Here is a 19,457-nt window from a genome sequence, read left to right on the forward strand (position 1 = left end):
CTCAGCTTCTCTGGTGCTCTTGGAAGTTGCAGGGAAGTTACTCTAGCACATTGCGGGAAGGTAAATTGAAAACCGAAATGAATTTCCAAAGAAGCCCTAGAACTACTACCACAAAGAAGATGGATGATGAACCATTCTGGTCCGTTATTATCCAGAAGTAACTGTCTGGCTGTTTTTTAGTGAACAAAGAAATATTAGAGGGAAAAAATAGTTTCCATTTAGCTTTATCTCTGTTGGCTGTGCTGGAAATGTATCATGACATAAAAAAGGATGAAATGAAATGAAAAAGATACCATATATTTCTTTTTTCTGTAGCACACACTGGACACTTATTCTGAAGGTTAAAACTCCTCTGAACTAAAACAGATTGCACTGAAACCCTGGTGAAAGATACTGGAAAGGCATGGAGCCATCCCTGTGGAACCTGGCCCAAAAATTACAGACTAAGAGGGAGAGGAAACTGATCCATGTAGATCTCCCCCTCCCAGTGGAGTTTGTGCTTGTGCTCAGAGGTTCACTGTCCATGCGGTGTATGGGTCTTCCAGTTAATTTTTTAAGCTGTAATAGAAATCTTTGAGATATTCTCCATAAAGAATCTGTCCCCAAGCATGATATCTACTTGTCCTTTAAACGCCTCTGGGGATGGGAACTCTACAGTCTCCTGGTTCTGTTCCAGGGAGATTCAAGTCTAATCCAATGCTCGACAACCCTTTCGGTAAAGAAATTCCTCCTAATATCTAATAAATGTAGTGCAAGTTGTTCTGTGAGCGAAACATTGCTCTGCCCAGCCCAGCCTGGATCTCTAGGAGAAGAGACCTTTCCTTTGATTTGCTGGAATGTCTTGCCTTCAACCCCTGCTGGACTGAGGGAGTGCAGGAGAATGGAAAGGAGGGTTAGAAAAGCACTTTGGAGATAAATATGGGTCTGAGTGTGCAGTGATGGCTGAGCCAAGTAGTTTAGGTCAGTGGTTTTGTTATTTTGCTTGGTCTATGTAGCATCCTTTCATTGGGATTTATAAATTATTCCTGCCGTAATAACTGTATTCAGGAGCTGTAAGTGCCTACTCTGGCGTGGCTTGCTTGCTTTGCTTTGCCTTTTTATTAGGAATGAAAATTAGTTGGGAATGAGGAGATAATGGATGGCCTCATATCATAAAAGTTGTACTCCTTGATAAGATTTCAAGGTTAGAACAATGATAGCACTGAAATATCTGTCGTAAACCACCACAGATAATTCAAGCAGTAAAAATGCTTCTTTTAGCAATGTAAATAGGGTAATAGAGTGGAATGCAGGGTCTGGGTGTATTAAATGTTGGGGTTATTTTGTATTCAAACAATATAAACAGAGAAGATGGAGCTGAAGACTCATTTGAATAGGAAACAGGGAAGATTTCTCTTTGGAATGGTGAGCGAGCTTAGGGATGGATTGGAGTTGGTGGTGTTTGAAGCTACCTGAGCTGGGAAGGTAGCTCAAACTGATCAGCGTGAGGAGCAAGAGGAGAAACATCTCTGCAGTTTTCTTTTCTTCCTTTTTTTCCTCCTGACAAAGAGCCGTGGGGTTTTGGGGAAGGCTGATCTAATTAGGCTGAATGCGTTTTGATGGTGGGATACTGTCCAAGGATGTGTTGAGTCACATCTAATGACTTAAAAACTACTAATTAATTTCGAATGAACTGGAACAAGGAGACGTGGCTTGACAAGTACTCGGTTTTGAAAGCTGCTGATTTTGAAAACTCTTAGTGTAAGGATTGTGGGCAAGAGGATAAGAGAAGTTGGGAACAGCCTGATGAGCCTGTGGAAAAGGGCAGAAAGAAATGGGAGTAAAGATGAGTCTGTTAGAGCGTCTCCAGAGGAGGCCACGGAGATGAGTTTTGACGTTTATTCCTGATTAATGTTCTCCATGTCCTGACACTTCATAGCTTCTTGGTGGCAAGATGCCATTTCTGCTTTGCTGTCCAACCGTCCTATCTCATGTTCCTTGCAAGATCATTGTAATTCTCAACTAATCTCCTCTCCAGAGGTTCTGGTCTGGTTCTATTTGTGTCTGTGCTGGCAATCCACGCTGTGATTGTGGTTGTGGTTCCTCCACTGTGTTGTCTTGTAGGTTCAGGTCTCCAGGGCTGTATATCTGAGTAGTTGCGTGGGACAGTGATGTTTGAAGTATGATGAGGAGCTCTCCAGGTGCAACTGCAATAGAATAATCCTATTTCCTTTCCTCTGTCATAAAATAAGATAAAGGTTTGGCAGCTGTTCAAATCAAGACAAATAAAATAAACTGTTCTAAATTCATCATGGAAAGAAACAGACTTAGCTACAAAATGACTAACAGGTCCTTGTATTCATCTGCACAAATCCAGTCCGTGGCTGCGTTCATTTCCATACAATCACTGGAAAATATTATGTTGATTGCTGGGAACAAAGCTTTTATGAGGAGGAAAAAAAATCCGTGCTACTAATCTACAGTGGAATTAGTAAATGGGTAAGACAAAGCTTTAATAATATTATTCTGTGCGACATCTGATGTAAATAATACAGTTCTATTAATCTCTCAAGCAATCAGAGAGTCTGGCTGTTCGAGGCAGCCAAGTATGAGCAATATTATCTCTTCTAAGGAATGTTGGAGTAGAATCACAAATCCCTCGTTCAGGAAGCGGTTGCTGCCCCAGCCTGGGGAGTGGGACTCCGCAGACAACAATGGTGTGGACTTCTCGTGCCAAGTGACCCGGTCTGGGGGTTTGCAAGGGCTTTGCACTCCCACCTTCCCTCTTCTGTAGGGGATTCAGAAGCTGTGCTTCCTCAGGAAGCTGGGATGTTGTCCTGTGTGTCCCCCTCACTCTCTGGGGGAAGGTGTATTTGTGAGCTGGTGTTCGGCACCCACCCAGTCCATCTCCTGCGTGAGTGCCTCAAGGGCATCACTTCTGCCACGCTGGGCTCTGGACGCAGCTCCGGCCCTTTGGAAGCAGCTCTTGCAGTCCATGAGGCAGCAATTCAAAGGGTTTGTCTTCTGCAGACGTGCGCTGGTTCCTGCAGCATCCCCGCTGGATCCCAAGCAGTCAAAGAGTTAACGTTGCCTCCCCCAAAACGCACGTGTGCGTTTGCTCTCCTGTAACAAGATATTAGTTAATGCAGCCAAACGAAGCAGAGTTTTTAAATGAGATTCTGTTTTTCAAGTATGATTTTAAGCTATGATGCAGGTCAGGGCTGTCTGATTCTTCACAGTTCATTAAGTAGAGAGCAGCTCGTGGTGGAGATTGACTTTTAAAAACGATAGATTTTTATTTATTGCAAATTTCTATTCATTAATTTTCAAGGGAGGAAATGTAAAAGCAGGATTGGGTTCTCTTTTTTTTTAAAAAAAAAAAAATAAATTAAATTGGGGGTTTGAGTATCATTACCCAAAATGAGACATTAGTTCTGTGCTGTTTTTCAACCCATCTGACATATCTGATAGCATCCTCCTGCTTACAGAACCTGCACAGTCATTAATATTGGTGTGAAAGTGCCTCTGAACGTCTCGGTTCCAGGAGCGTTGTGGAGGGGTGCAAGGGGTGTTCTGGGAAAGGGAGGAGAGGGAAGCGATCTCGTCTGTCAGAGCTCGTCCCTGGCCCTGTTGCTGCACAGTGAGAGGTGATGTGGGCAGACGGGAGCCCAGGGCTGCCTCCCCCGGGTGCTGGCTGTGATTTCCCAGGATTTGAGGAAAGGCTGGTCCTCCGCACTGAGATGTGTGGCAGGAGCTTGCAGTGACAGCAGGAAAACTTCCCAGGAAACCAGAGCAGGGCAGGAATAGAGGTGTGAGTGCTATTAAAAGTAATAAGGTTTAAGGTGGTAAAGTTGTGTTTAATCTGGGTTAAGTGGAAAACAAGGCGGTCTGTCTGGATGCAGAAAGCTTAATCACAGAATGGTTTGGGTTGGAGGGACCTTAAAGATCATCCAGTTCCACTCCCTGCCATGGGCAGGGACACCTCCCACTGGATCAGGAGCCCAAGACCCATCCAAACTGGCCTGGAACCCGTCCAGGGATGGGGCAGCCACAACCTCCCGGGGCAACCTGGGCTGGTGTCTCATCACTCTCATGGTGAAGAAATTCCTCCTTATGTCCAGTCTCAATCTGCCCCTCTCCAGTTTATCCCCATTGCCCCTCATCCCATCCCCACAATCCTTTGTGAACAGCCCCTCTCCAGCTTTCTTGCAGCCCCTTCAGGTACTGGAAGGTCGCTCTAAGGTCTCCTCAGAGCCTTCTCCAGGCTGAACAACCCCAACTCTCTCAGCCTGTCCTCCTATGGAAGGCACTCCAGCCCTCTGTCTTCTCTGTAGCCACTTCTGGACCCGTTCCAACAGTTCCACGTCCTTCTTCTATTGAAGATTCCAGAACGGGACACGGTATTCCAGATGAGGTCTCCCAAGAGAGGAGCAGAATGGCAGAATCCCCTCCCTCGTCCTCCTGGCCACACTGCCCTGGGTGCAGCCCAAGATATGGTTGGCCGCCTGGGCTGTCTACTCTCACTAAGACAAAAGCCGTTGGTGTGTCCGCTGGAGAAGGGCGTCTTGGGGCATCTGAACCTGCTCCGAGGAGGCAGCTGGGGGGAACACACACCAGAGCCAGAGCAGGGGAGGATTCGATCCCAATCCTAAAGCCCTGTCCCATGGCAGGAGATAAAGCAGAGTGTCTCTGTGTCAGTGTTAGGGTTTTTGTTTCAGTTCACAGGCTTGCACACAGTCTTGGTTGTGGTTTTGCTGCATGCCTCGTATGCTAGCATATCATTTTCCTTTTAATCTTCCCCTTTTCCTTGGCAGAGCTGCAGGCTAAACCTCCCTGCGCTCGTAGAAATTAATCTGGGTTTGTTCGTGCTCCTGACAAAATTGTTTCCAATGATAAACCATCACTCAGCTCTGAATGACCATGTTTTCCTTCCTCTGATGTTTCAGCCTTAATGAAAAAGAACCATAATACAAGATGCTGCACAAGGGCCTGATTCAAATTTGATTAAGTCGTTCGTAGTCTTGGTTGTCTTCATTGGGTTTTATATTGGGCTCTAAACCCATGATTTGAGAGGGTCTTTGTGAAGTGGCGTATGGGAGCCTGCAGAGCTTCAGTTAATTCTCTGCGGCTGCTGTACAGAAGCATTGGTTAAGGATTTACCGGCGCTCCAGCTGCAAATTTCCGCCTTGTATTAAATTATCCCATATTCTTCCCGATGCAAACTTCTGCTGACTTTATTTTGCCTTCGGTTGGAGCTGGATCCAACTGCTTTGTTCAGAATCTGGGATGGGGCAGCCACCACTGCTCTGGGCAACCTGGGAAAACATTTCTTCCTAAGATCTCATCTCGGTCTCCCTTCTTTCAGCTCAAAACAGTCAAACAGTCTCCCCTCATTCTATCCCTGATCAAGAGCCCCTCCTCAGCTTTCCTGGAGCCCCTGGAAGCTGCTCGAAGGTTCCTAATCAATTTTAAATGTTCTAAGCCATTTTGATTGTGTTGCATGGCTAGAGCTGCACGGATAAAGAGGAATACTTTGTTTAGAAACTGGTAAAATGGGTCAAGAAAGAGTGGATCCTGTTTCTGACTCAGTGTTTTGGGGAATGATTCTGCTTCCTTATGGTTTTTCTCTGTGTCTTTATATGTATTGGTGGAAACAGTACTTAAACATTAATCATAACAGGCGTAATGAATTCTGGTGCAATCCAGTGGGGTAAGTTGTGTGGTTATTTGCTGTTTACACCTCAAGTGTGGTGCCTTGACTTTGCAACCAGCCTTCTCGCTGGGTTCCTCACCAGCAGCTCCGTTACACCGCGCTGTCCCTAACCAGAAGCAACTTTCTTTGGCAGTTCTACCAAGTCATACGTGCGGAAATCCAGGGAGGCTGCAGAACGGGATTCAGCAAGGGACAACTTTCAGCATCGGGGACAAAGTGAGATACAGCTGCAATCCAGGCTTCTTCTTGGAAGGACACGCGTTGCTCACGTGCCACGCCAATTCGGAAAACGGTGCCTCCTGGGATTTTCCCCTCCCCTTCTGCAGAGGTAAAGTACTCTGTCTCCATCCAGAACAAGCCACAATGAAACGGGATTTAATGAGCTATTTGGGGTTGGGAAAAACTTAATGGACTGTAAGCTTGATTTAAACGATTTGAAAACTAAACATGATGTAGTTAATATTGAGGTTCTTTTTATTGGATTTCTTAAAGCTGCCAGGGTTTGAGTGAATAATAGGAAGGTTATGAAGTGCTCAAAGTATTCAAAACGCTGCTCAGCTACTTTAACTTCAATTTCTTTGTCTAAAGTAAGCGTGTCTGTGTGTAAGGAGGAGTATTATCCGTAAGGTAAGGCACCTATGCAAGGAAGGGCAGGTTTTTTGGATCGAATGCTAGAAAATGGGACTGGATTTTCTGCCCCGTCAGGCTGGCTGCCCTTGTGGCACGTCTCACAGTGGTCCTGGTGCTTTGGCTGTAACGTGAGTGTGCAGGGGGCCTTTGCGCTGTGGGTCTCTGGCTGTGGGGCTGGCAGCCTTGGAGGGGATGCTCCGTGGGCAGGAAAGCCTGACTTTTGTTTGGAAAGGGCCAGCTTTCCTTCGAGCCCTCTCAGGAGAGGGAGAGTCAGGTTTCTTCGTCACTATAGAGAGCTTCATGCTAATTCTCTGGGGCCACGAGGGACTAGAGAGTCTGTAAATATACAAGTGTCTGTGTTGTTATACCAAAACAGTTGCTGCTGCTGCTTTGAAGTCTTTCCCCCTCAATTCCTTGTGTACTTCACCAGAGCATCTTCTATTGATTCTTTTTATTGACTCTGCTTGTGTAATCAATCAGTGGATCTAAGCTGTAGCATAAATCTTGAATTTCAAGTGAGCAAATATCATTTGCCGGGTGTGTTTCTTGCTTGAATGAGTTAGACGGCAGTCAGGTGTGCTGCTCGGCGTGTTTCGGACACACTCGCCTCCTGTTTTGGAGCGTTGCACCACTGCTGGAGCAGCTCCTACAGCCAGATGGGCACTGGAGAAGGTCAGCTATCATTGCTGTTTCAGTTTCATCAGTTCTGATTCTTTCCTTTTCCTTTGAATTAGGGCTCTCACTGTAATCTTTTTTTTGGGGGGGAAAAAAAATACAAGGTTTTAATTTCACTGGAAGTGTGGGCAGGGAAAACATCCACAGAAATCCAACCTTAAGTATGCAGAAAAATCGCCTGTTAGAAGAGAAGGAGATGATCTGCGTCAGTGGACTGGTGTTTCCTCCAGCCTGACAGCATTTCTGTGGATGGAGGCAGGGTCTTCCCCGTCCATGCTGTCCCTCGGACATTTTTGTAGCCCTCCAGGAGGGAGGGATTGACTTCTGACCCAAACAGGTGTTGAAACAAGAGGATTGGCATCGTAATTTTTTGTGATCTCTGCTGCAGATGGAGGAAAAAAACCACATTTTTGTCTTGAACTGCTTTTAAATTTAACACCACCATTTCAGTCTCAATTCCAGCAATGATGATGGCATCTGATGGGCTTCACAGTGGAGGAATGTTACATTCTTTGTGCTTGCATTGATGCAGTGTGAGTTGCTCTGGTGGCAGTAGATGCGCTTGTTCAGGTGCATTTGTGTACAATGTGCCTTTGGGTACCTGGAGGAAGGGATAAATCACTAAAGCAGAGTTGAAGTATCTGAAGCACCCAAAGAAGACTCAGAAACATCGGAATCTGTTTTGTAAAGCACTTCCATGCACACAGAAAGAAATCTTGCCCAGATTGTTTGCTGAATTTAAGTAGAACTGATAGGTTTATGGCTCTGGTAGGCGCTTAAGTAAAAATTCAGTAAGCCAGCGGAAAAGTTGAGAACAATTGCGCAGCTACATTTTAAGCATATCAAATATGCAGAATCTCATTAAAAGTGGTCTGTTTTACTCTAACTCAAACAGCTGCTTAGACTGTGCTGTGCCCAAAATCATCAAAGGGCTGTTCAAGAAGATTTTAGATCATGGAATACGTTTTAGGAGTAACAACCTGTACAAACTTTAGGCCATGTGTGCTTAGAGGGAGGTAGAAAGGGAATGCGTTTTCCATTAAATATATTTTTGCAATGAAAAAAAATTGAAGGAATTTAAATTAAAGCTCTCCTTTTAGTAATAAACAAAAAAGCTCTTTCAGCCTAAAACCATTCCCCCATGTCCTTTCCCTGCACTCCCTGACAAAGAGCCCTCCTCCCCACAGCTTTTGGCTGCTGGAGAGGTGCAGAAGCAGCGGCATGTCCGGGTTTGTCATTTTTCCTGCCTTTCCTGCGTGCTGCAGGCTCTGCACCATCAGTGATGTCCCACCTGAGCACAGAAGCAGTTGCAAAGGGCCACGATATCCACTGAGGCTTCAGGGCGCCAGAGCCACCTGCGCAGCACGTTAACGCAATACAAGCAGTAGGTTATAGCCTGGCGTGTTCTTACCTCAGCCACTCGCCATCAGCCGCTGCGTCTGCCTGTGCCTTCTGCTTGTTCGGAGGCTGGGGCGGCAGATGGCCGCGAGGAAGGAAACCTGGCAAGTGTGTTTGTCTTACTGTGTCTTTCAAGTTTGATGAGGCTGAAGTTTCAGCCCTTCAGACAGCACGAGATGCTGATTCCTGAAAAGGTCTGAAGGCTGAAGGATCTCCTACGCAGCCCTGCGGGATTGTCCTGCCCTCATCATAGGAGCCGATGACCCTTTGCACTCAACACATGTTCTCACCTGTGTTCAATTTAGGTTTGGAAGGGCTCTTTTGGAAATAGTTTGTAATGAAAATAAGTGTTCATAATGTAGAGTCCCGAGCTCCTTGACTAAAGCGTCTGAAACGCTGGTCTGTGATACACATTGTAAAGTTAACAGGCTTTTCTTTGCGGTGTTCCACATAAATGTTGAGCTGATGCTACGTGTAGGAGAGCAGTGCGCTGCCCTGGTGGTGGGTAGATTCATTCTTGATTTCCTTTATCTTTCTGCCTATGGGTTTGGTTTTTTTTTTTTTCAGTTTCTCCTTCTTTAATTGCTTTGATAGCGCCTGCTGATAAAATTCAGGTTGTAAAAATGAAAATGCCCCATCTCTGAAGGGGTTCCAGGCCAGGTTGGGTGGGGCTTGGAGCCCCTGATCCAGTGGGAGGTGTCCCTGCCCATGGCAGGGGGTGGAACTGGATGGGCTTTGAGGTCCTTTCCAACCCAAACCATTCCATGATTCTGTGGAAGAACCTGAAGCAAACAGGAGATCCCATCTATAACCAGGAAATGGCACTGCTGTGTTTCTGAACAAGAGGTTAAGTATTTACCACTATGATTTTGGTAACAACATCCATATCCTTAAGAAATCGGAGCAAACAAGGATGTGTAAGGCAGGTGTGTAGGATACTCCACTCCTTATCTCTTCGATTTCTATTAAATACAGTACTTGTAAGCTGTCCTGTTGTCCCAACCCTTGGGGTGTTGCTCTTGCTGATGAAGGTGCTGAGATCTACGTGGAAATGTGCCCATTCCCTGAGGTCCCTGTGTTTTTCCTCCTGTTTTTCTGGCTGTGTGGGTGGGAGGCAAGTTGCAGAAAACACCTCAGAGGATGCTAATCAGGGATTAAGGGATGGAAAAGAAAACTTGGGCAACAACATGTGAGGAATGGTGTCCTGACAGTGAGACGTGTTACGCTGAGAATCTCCTCCCTGGGGATGTGGTGGAAGCTCTTATTGCTTGGGGTGTTTAAAATTAGACTAAACAAATCCTGCGTAAGTGTGCAGTGGGGAATAAGCTGGCGCTTACCAGCCGACACCGGCTGACCTCATATAGGGTTTGGCATCCCTCAACGTCTTTGTCGCTTAACAGTGAGTAGTAAAACACACTCCAACAAAAGCTGTGGGGCTTTCAAAGCTTTGCTTTGAGTTTGGGCTCATTCTTTTTTGATGCACTGCTTCATGCATTCAGCAAAACCTAATAGTTTTCTTTCTGTTTCCAGCTGATGATGCTTGCGGAGGGACTCTGCGAGGACAGAGCGGAATTATCTCAAGCCCTCATTTTCCTTTGGAGTACGGCAATAACGCAGACTGCACGTGGACTATTCTTGCCGAGCCTGGAGACACTATTGCCCTGGTTTTCATGGATTTTCAGCTGGAAGATGGATATGATGTTTTAGAAGTTGCTGGAACAGAGGGATCTTCGCACTGGTAGGTTACTACTGGTCGTACCTCGTTGTAGTCTTTACGATCATGTAGTTTTGTGTGCCCGGATCCAAACTTTAGAGTATGTTCAGAGTGAGTAGAGTTTGTGCCTGAATGATGGTGTTTTCTGGTTATTCCCAGCTGCTGCCTTCTAATGAAACACCCCGGGATGCTTTTTATTTGCTTGCAGTGATTATTGTCTTTTTAAATCATATTCTCTGCAACAAGATTTAGAAGGAAGATGGTTAGAAGGAATAAAGAATTAAAAGAAAGACCTCAACACTTCAAACCCAGAAACCCTGCCCAAACGCTGTCACGCTCAAACAGTGGTTTGACCAAATTGTTTTCTGATTATTGCTGACAAGTTGACTTTTACTGTTAATGAACTTTTGGGAAACGTTTCTAGTGATCTATTTGTCCTTTCAGCAGAAGGAATGTGCGTGGAATGGCAATACCCCTCATGCTGTTGTTTGCTTCAGAGCTGCTTTCAGAAATGCTGCTTTTATGTGTGATAAAAGCCATGCTGCTTTTTTCTGACGATCAAGAGGTGCCCAAATAATCAGTGTTTATGAGGAGTAGCTGAGGGACCTGGGGCTGTTCAGTCTGGAGAAGAGGAGGCTGAGGGGAGACCTCCTCGCTCTCTGCAGCTCCTGAGAGGAGGTTGTAGCTAGGTGGGTGCTGGGCTCTTCTCCCACGTAACAAGGGATAGGATGAGAGGAAATGGCCTCAAGTTGTGCCAGCAGAGGTTTAGGTTGGATATTGGAAACAATTTCTTTACTGAAAGACTGATAAAGCACTGAAGAGGCTGCCCAGGGCAGTGGTGGAGTCTCCATCCCTGCAAGGTGTCCAGAGTTGCCTATGTGTGGCACTTGTTGGCATGATTTAGTTGGCATGTTGGTATTTTGTTGATGGTTGGACTGGAAGATCTTACAGGTCTTTTCCAATCTTAATGATTCGATTTTATATTATGAAGTTGGGACTTGGAGAAGGAGTTTGTCTTGCTTATAGCAGAGGGCAGCTCTGCCTCTGGTTAGTGTTGATGCCATCATCTTCATCACTGTGATTGTGCTCAACGTGCAGTTAGAAGTCCTAACTAGCCACGTATAGACGGGAGTGGTTTTAAACTTGACATCCCTCTGGAAGGGACGAATTAAGCATTTGAAATAATTAGGTGTTGCCTGGGATTATCAGCAGGAAGTTAAATTACGTTTATTTATGAGGATTCTGTCGCGGCCACAAATAACATTCACTTAAGTAATTTATACTTGTCTGGCAATTATGAGGGAATCGGATTTGACTGTTTAGGATGTATCGATGTGAAAGAACTCGTCATTTACCATGTATTGATTGTTTACTGTTTCCAGGACCTCTTTGAAAATTAGATGTTGCTCTTTCATGAAAGAAACACCCTGGGTTTATTAGCATGCATTAATATTTTAGGGCACTGTTAGTTTTTCGCCGTTGTGTGCTGCAGCGAGGATCAGCCGGCTGCGGTGCGCGGGGAAGATGAATGTCGCTAGTTAAGAAACATTATTCAGCCTGGAGGTGTTGCCAGTGCAGCGCTGTGTCTTGTCATATCAAAAATAAAACAATGCCTGTCAGAGGGAACCTGCTGGAAAAAAAAAATTAGTAAACTACTTGGAAATAAAGCGTGGTGGAGCTTTAAAAATGGCAAATGAGAAAATTAAACCCTTTGACTTTCACTAGTGCACGTATCTGCGCACACACTTAAAAAGGAGATTTAGTTGCTCTTAGAAAGGTGGCGTGTTTCACAGACATGAGTTTGGGGCCTTGTCGGAGGGAATAATGATATATTTGCTTTTCTTTTTCTCCTTTGCCCCCCCCCAATGCCCCTGTGCTGCATCTTTCGTGATTCCTTTCCTCCAAATGGATTTTATAGAGTGGTTTTGGTTGGCAAAGACCCTTAAGATCGAGTCCTAATGTCAATCCAGCCCTGCTAAGGCTGCCGCTTGACCATGTCCACAAGTATGACATCTACTTGTCTTTTAAACCTCCAGGAACGAGGACTCTGATTTTCCCTGGGAGGTGGATGAACTGTCACAGCAGCAGACTCTGGTTTGAATCCGCTGGGTGGGATGCGCGGTGTTAATGAGTCGCGGGCCACGGACAGGAATTTCACCCAGGGCTCAGAAGAAGCTGTTCTTGCTTTTCAAGCTTCATCCTGTGTTTCTGTAGCTCTGTGAAATACACGCGGACAAGATAAACACACCAGTCAATTCAAAGGGACCTCATTTGGTATTCTTGAGAAGGAAACTCGTGAGTCCCATAAGCAGAATTACAAAGAGCCTTATTTTGGATTTCATTTTTCAAAGCTGGCCTTCGCAACTCGGAGCCTGATAATTAAATTCAGATGACTCATTTTTCCCATTTTTTAATAATTTTTACCCATAGGGGGAAAAAAAACTGGAGCTCATATCTCCTCTTTAAACATGTTGATATGATTCAGCTTGAAAATAGACCTAAAATGCTTTTTTCCCCTTCTCTGTCTATGAAAACCTAGTTTTAATTATTGGTAATGTGGCAGATAGACTTGAGGCCAAATAAACCGTTCTATTGAAGTATCTTGCAGCTAAATATTTCATTTCCGAAGCATTAGAAATAGTTTTAATCTGGTCCGGAGATGTACACAAGTAAACAAAACTGAATTTCGTCTGGTGCATAATTAATGTATTTTCAAGCTATGGAATGTTCTGTAATGGCAGTGTTTCCAAGAGCACCAACTCTTGAATTGGCCTGCACTTGCTAGAAGTCTCCTGCCTTGTCGTTGACTCACGCCTCTTCAAAAATAGCCGCTGCTCTGTTATTTTATGGGCTCGGTTCTGATCTCGGCACGTGCAGCTGCTCCCTGGCGAACCCGTGATGGGTTTCATTTGATCCCCGACCTGTTGGATGCGAATCGGACAGTGGGTCATGGAAGGGAAGGGGTATTGCAGGTCTAAGCACCCACATGTCAAGCAGAGCAATCGAGGTTGGGCAGCTCTTTGAGACATATTAATAAAATAACACATTTACAGCTCTAACTGCTGTCACGGTTTCTGTCATGGGGCTTTGGGTCTAGATTTTCTTGATAGATGTGGAATAATATCTAATAATATTCTAATATAATATTCTACTCCACACTCCTGGGCACTCTGCTGAGTGGGACTGTTCTCTGGGACCTGGTTTCAAGTTTTCTTCAGCGGTGAGCATCCCTGTGGGTGCTCGGCTACACCAAAAAGAAACAAATCGATTGAAGCTAAGCATATAACACATCCCAGGACTATCTCTGGCGACCAATGATAGGACCTGAGGGAGTGGTGGGGAGATGCCAGGGGAGGGCTAGGTTGGACCTTAGGAAAATGTTCTTCCCCAGGTGGTGGTGGAGCTCTGGAACAGCTCCCAGGGAAGCAGTTGTGGCATCAAGCGTGATAATATTCCAGAAGCATTTGGCCAATGCCTTCAGACTCATGGTGTGAATATTGAGGTTGTCCTCTGCAGGGAGAGGAGTTGCACTTGATCCTTGTGGGTCCCTTCCAACTCAGGACATTCTATGAGTCTAAGACTGAGTCTGATGGTAGGGAAGTCTCCTGGATGGCAAGGAGCGTGCTGTGGCAACCATATCCCAGCTTCCTCTTCCTCTGGTAGCTCAGAGTTGGCTCTGAAGCTTTGGGTGGGTTGGACTTGGCGAGTCCTTAGAGAAGTTACTTGGGGGATGTGTGAGGTGGCAGGATGGGGACGGCCCAGGTGCAGTCTCTGCTCCAGCGTGGAAGTGTCCCCTGGAGGTTTAGAGAAGGTGGGGAAGTGCGTGTTTGGCTGTGCTCAGAGAACACGTTAACAGAGGGTGAGTTTTGCTTTGCCTGCGGTGGAGGAGGTCTGGGTTCCTGCGTTCGTGTGCATTCACTGCAGATGTAAGTACGTGCAAGTAATGAAAATGTGGTTGTCTGTGTCTTGAGCTCCTCTGTCATCTGTTTAGATCTCATCTCACTGGTCTGGGCCCTGTATCTAATATTAGGCATAATGACTTGTATTACGGTTATTAAAGCATTACACTGCTATTGCCAGGGAAGGTGGTGTAGGAAATGACTAATAACCCAATTTATGTGTGTGTGTGTTTACAGGAATTGGCTAAGATCAAGCATACATTTTGTTGGCTATAATGCAAATATTTAGTAAAGAAGGTTTTTGCAGTCATTCCAATATTGCTGATGCAGGCAAGATATGGAAAAGAGAGAAACCTTGTTCTTGGGCTGTGCAGAGCCACGTGTGACAGAGTTCCTTTAGAGCAAGGGCTTTTGAAGCTGTGGAAATGCAGGAAGACAGTCTAAGGTTTTCCATATAAAGTTGCTTTAATTCTGTTGAGTTGGAAAATAGGAGGAAGAGAATCATAGAATAAGAATCATGGAATGGCTAGGGTTGGAAGGGACCTTAAAGCCCATCCTGTTCCACCCCCAGTCCCTGGGCAGGGACACCTCCCTTTGGATCAGGTTGCTCCAAGCCCCATCCAGCCTGGCCGTAACCCCTCCAGGGATGGGACAGCCACCACTGATCTGGGCAACCTGAGAAGAAGGGGAGATTCTGTAAGCTTCAGCCTGTTGTCTGAAGAGATAAGCAGCTGGCGATACCCTTTCCCTTGAGAATGAAGTTTGGTGCTCCATGGATATTCGTTCCACCAATGGGACTGTTTCGAAGCCTCTGCTCCTGCCAAATGAATTAGTTCCATGAGATAAAACTAACTAGGATCTCATTTGTCAGCTGTGACAGACTGTCTGGAGTGTTTTGAAGGTTCATTAGATGTTTCTAATTTTCAGATAGGGGGTTTACTTGGAGATGTAGTTGACTTCTTAAATAATGAGGCTTTTCAGGTCTTCTGTAGTTGTGTTTCTTTTTGCAGTTGCATTTGGTGGACTGAGAATCCAAATCGGTCGGAGGGGCTGGGTTTTTAGCTGGCAAAGGCGCTCCTTTTGCTGCTGTGTTGTGTGGTGTTCTTCCCATAAAAGGTAATACATAATGTGAAGGGTCAGAAACCTTTCGGGGTTGTTCTTAAGCTGTGTATTAGGTTCTAGTGCAGCAATTAACCTGCTTCCTCCTTGCCTTCCATAACCTTATTTCCCATGATCTTTCTACTTCAGCTCAGCTCAGACGGAGCGTTACCTGGCAAAGCACTTAGTGGTATCGTGCTGAGAAGCTACGTGTTGACCTGGGAGTGTGATTTGCTTTTGAATTACCCCATTCATTTCCCTGGATCCTTGTTTTTCTGTCCAAATTTTAACCCTGCTTGGCTCGACTTACAGAAATCCCCTCATAGCTTGGGAGTGGAAGCGGCTGCGGTTCCTTATCCTTCCCCTCTGCAACTCAGCCTGTGCTCGGCCTTGTGAATTCAACCCACCGTGGTGCATTTCCTCTTGAACTTAATTATGGTTCTTTATTTCTTATTGCAGCTTTTAGGGAACGTGGCTACACTTCTGAAAATTCAAATGCTTACCCTTGAAAGAAATGAGGCTGACAATTTCCAGATGCCGCCCACTCCCTTTTATTTTGTAATCTTTTCATGGTCCTTTAAGAACTGCTTTCTCCTCAATTGCCTGACGCGTGTATTTTGTTCCAGGACATGAGCACATACTGAACCGCAATATTACTGCAGAGTCCTGGTCTGTGTGGGGTCTTGCTTCCCTGTGATCCTCCTCTTGACTTGATTACTCAACCTTATGGAGCACGAGTCTAATTTTAGGAGGGCTGCATCATCTGTGATGTTGCTCCTCGGCTGCCCTCCCACTTGTGGAGCCTTCCCTTGTCATTTCTCCTGGGAAACACTTTTTCCTTGATGTCATCTTAACAGTCTCGTGCTGAGCGAATGCGGTGGGAGAAGCAGGGCTGCGAGTGAGCAGCTGCCAAACTGAGGGAGGTTATTCCTGCCTGAATCCACTGCCTCCTCTTCAGTGTCTGATCTTCCTTTTTTATTGCCTTTTGCCTTTGCCTTTTCAGCCTTGGAGCCACGTTTTGCACGTCTTGCTTGCATGAATGCTTTCCTTCTCCCCCGAAGGACTAGTTTTGCACTTTATTTGGGTAGAATTAGGTTTTAGCTTTGTCTCTTAATTTCCTAGAAGCAAGGGAGCGTGCCATAATGTGTGCATGTGTATTTGGGAGGTTTAGATTGCATATTAGAAACAATTTCTTTACTGAAAGGGTGGTGAAGCACTGGCAGAGGCTGCCCAGGGCAGTGGGGGAGTCTCCATCCCTGGAGGGGGTAAAAAGGAATGTGTAGACGTGGCATTTTGGACATGGTTTAGTTGGCACAGTGGGGTTGGACTGGATGAGCTTAGGGGTCTTTTCCAACCTTAATGGTTTTATGGGTTTGTACCATTGTTTTGCGTTACTTTCCTGGCACAGGGGTGCCTGATGCAAAGGCACCACTGGAAGAGCTGTAGAAAATATATTGAGCGGTGTGTGGGACACCACGTCCTGGGGTGAGCCTGGGAGGAGCAACAGCCGTTGGATTTAAGGTTGTTCTTGATTTTATAACATCTTCCTTTCTGGGGCTGAACCTAGGATAGCACTTTTGGACATCAGCCCTTTCTGGAAAAGCATTTCTGAAGTTCTCTCCTATTGTTGTGTTTCTGCAGAGCACTGAGTTCAGGGGAGGAATGGTTGGAAGAACGTCGCCTGCCTTTCAGCAGCTCCTCTTGCCTGTTGCTGACTTGATTTCTTTCCTTGTCATTATCTGCAGCTGACCCTGCCCTCCCTACCCCCCTTGTCTATCTGCTGAGTGGTTTGTAATACTCATTATAAGTTCACTGTGACATCTCCTTTGAGCTTTTCTCTTGATGCCAGTTATTTTGTGCCACTGGCCAAGCTCATCTCTTGGCACATCTTGAGCTCTACCAGGAGATGAGAGTACCCGTGTTTCTGAAGGTCACTGTTTCAGATGATGATAACATCAGTTGGTGAAAAACTGTTCTCTGTGTGTGCTTCTAATGAACCAAACTGGTTTTTTTATATCAAAGCAGCTTCTGATCCTTAGATAGCTTTCTTGGAGCTTTCAATATGTGTTTTCATCTCAGACCTCAGTCGTTGTCTACTGCAGTTGGTGGAAAGACTTTAACTGCAAAGGGCTGTGAATGGAGCACCTCTGCTGTGAGGACAGGCTGAGAGCGTTGGGGTTGTTCAGCCTGGAGAACGCTGCAGGGAGACATTAGAGCAGCTTCCAGTATGGAAAGGGCCTCCAGGAAAGCTGGGGAGAGGCTTTTGATCAGGGAGGGCACGGATAGGGTGAGGGGGAAGGGTTTTGAGCTTCAAGAGGGGAGATGGAGATGCGATCTTAAGGAGAAATGTTTTGCTGTGAGGGTGGGGAGGCCCTGGCTCAGGTTGCCCAGAGCAGTGGGGGCTGCCCCATCCCTGGAGGGGTTCCAGGCCAGGTTGGATGGGGCTCGGAGCCCCTGATCCAGTGGGAGGTGTCCCTGCCCATGGCAGGAGGTACTGGATGGGCTTGGAGGTCTCTTCCACCTCAAACCATTTTATGATCCTACAATTGTCTTGCAAACCCCCGGTTCGTCTCAGAAGGTCTGTTCTCCAGAGTTAACATTTGGGGAGGTTTGTCAGCAGCCGGACCAGCCCTGCTCAGGCAGCGAACGTCAGGAATGCTGATGGTGCGGTGATGATCCCTTCCTGCCTCCGCTGCATGTGTCAACTCGCTGGGACGTACCAGCCTTTGTAGCTTGCTGTACCGCACCTCAGGCCTTATTTCTATATGAATTTACAGTAGGAAGAGCAGGAATTTGTAGGTCAGTGAGCTGATTTCTCCCTGATGGGAGACAGCTGGCTCAGTGTCGGGAGCACTCGCTTCCCGGTGGCAGCTGAGAGGTAGAGCTGATTGCTTCCCTGGTGGGTGCAAACGATTCCTGAGCCTCCTGATTGCTGTTGTGAAGCGAAGTTAAAGGATTGAGAATGCTTTGTACAAAGTCATTTCTGTAGAGCAGCGCTGCACATTGCCCCGGAGCTCCTTAGGCTGAAACGGGAAATTGTGGAAGAAAGGGCTGATCAGGGTAAGATGGTATTTAAAGATGTTCCATAGTTTAGTGTATACGTCTGCTGGGGAAGGGAAGATTCCAGCTGTGCCCCAGCTGAGAAGAATTATGTGCAGTCTGTGTTAGCGCTCATCAGCTGAGGCTGTGGTTGATGATATGTGACCCTTCCAGAAGTTGCAGTGTGGCCAAATGCAGTGGCAGCAGAACTCGCTATTCCTTACTTGCCTGCAATCCCTCTCCGGGGAGGTGCGTGCTCCGTGCTGCCGAGAGCCTGGGCTGCCAGGAGCGAGGCTTTTGTGACAAATACAATGAGAAGGCCTCATGACCTCTCCCACTCATGTTTCATTCAATACAACATGATTAGATTTCGTATACCACTTTCTGGCTAATCTTATTTTTCCATGCATTAATACGATTGATTGTATTTGCTGGATAGTAGAGAGCGTTTCATGAATATTCAAGCTGGCGTTTTAAGCCAAGGAAGAAGATTCTTTTAGGCTCAAAATCACTCTGATCATGTTTAATTACCTTTTTTACCCAATTTGTTCTTCTTTGGTGTGTGGTCACTTCTGGAGGCAGAGAACCCTGTGTGAAGGCTGCGATGTGGACCGTGCCTCAAGGGATGAGGTGCAGGACTGCCTGTAGTGTGTGGGGAAAGTCCCCGAAGGCTCCTGAACACAAAGGAATGAATCAGTAGCTCTTTCTGTCCCTGGAGATGTTCAAGGCTGGGTTGGATGAGGCTTTGAGCAACGGGATCCAATGGGAGGTGTCCCGGCCCATGGCAGGGGGCGGAACTGGAGGGGTTTTGTCATCCCTTCCAACCCAACCCTTTCCATGATGCTGTGTCAGAAGAAAAAGACAGGCTTGTTTGCAAGAGCACTCTATTCCTGCAAGCTAACGAGTTGTTTTGAATGACAGAGCTCATGCAAAGTGCTGTAAGATACTGACTGAAAGCTGACAGAAATATTGGTTATCTCCAAGGTACCTTCTGGATGTGACCCAAAACATAAGTGACAGTGTAGATTGTAAAATAGTGAATAAAACCTTTATTTGGCAGAGGAAGGAGGCTTGACGTAATTGTAGATGATGTCACAGGTTGTAAAAAGTTGGACATCTGGGGTCCTCTTTAGAACACCGTGTCTCTGCCTCTGCTGTGGGACGCAGCGTTCCCAGTTTAAGCAAGGATTTGGTCAAATGTTGGTAGGAAAGATCACCAACTTCACTTCAAGGTGCTCCTGAGAGATACCTCTACCTTACTGTTGGCAGTTTTTCTTTGGTTTTTTCATTGGTTCTGAAACCAATCTGTGTC

At 46.1% G+C, this 19,457-nt stretch overlaps 1 protein-coding gene across 3 annotated transcripts in view; it reads left to right on the forward strand.

Annotated features, from left to right (window-relative positions):
• Positions 1-19,457, forward strand: part of CSMD2 (CUB and Sushi multiple domains 2) — a 295,469-nt gene that overhangs the window by 70,727 nt on the left and 205,285 nt on the right. For all 3 annotated transcript variants that reach the window (XM_054086316.1, XM_054086315.1, XM_054086317.1), the window contains 2 exons: positions 5,826-6,020; positions 9,926-10,133. In XM_054086316.1, coding sequence (XP_053942291.1) covers positions 5,826-6,020; positions 9,926-10,133 — 403 coding nt within the window. The remainder of the gene's footprint in view (positions 1-5,825; positions 6,021-9,925; positions 10,134-19,457) is intronic.

The sequence above is a fragment of the Cuculus canorus genome, chromosome 22 (assembly GCF_017976375.1).
Source record: "Cuculus canorus isolate bCucCan1 chromosome 22, bCucCan1.pri, whole genome shotgun sequence".
Classification (NCBI taxonomy): domain Eukaryota; kingdom Metazoa; phylum Chordata; class Aves; order Cuculiformes; family Cuculidae; genus Cuculus; species Cuculus canorus.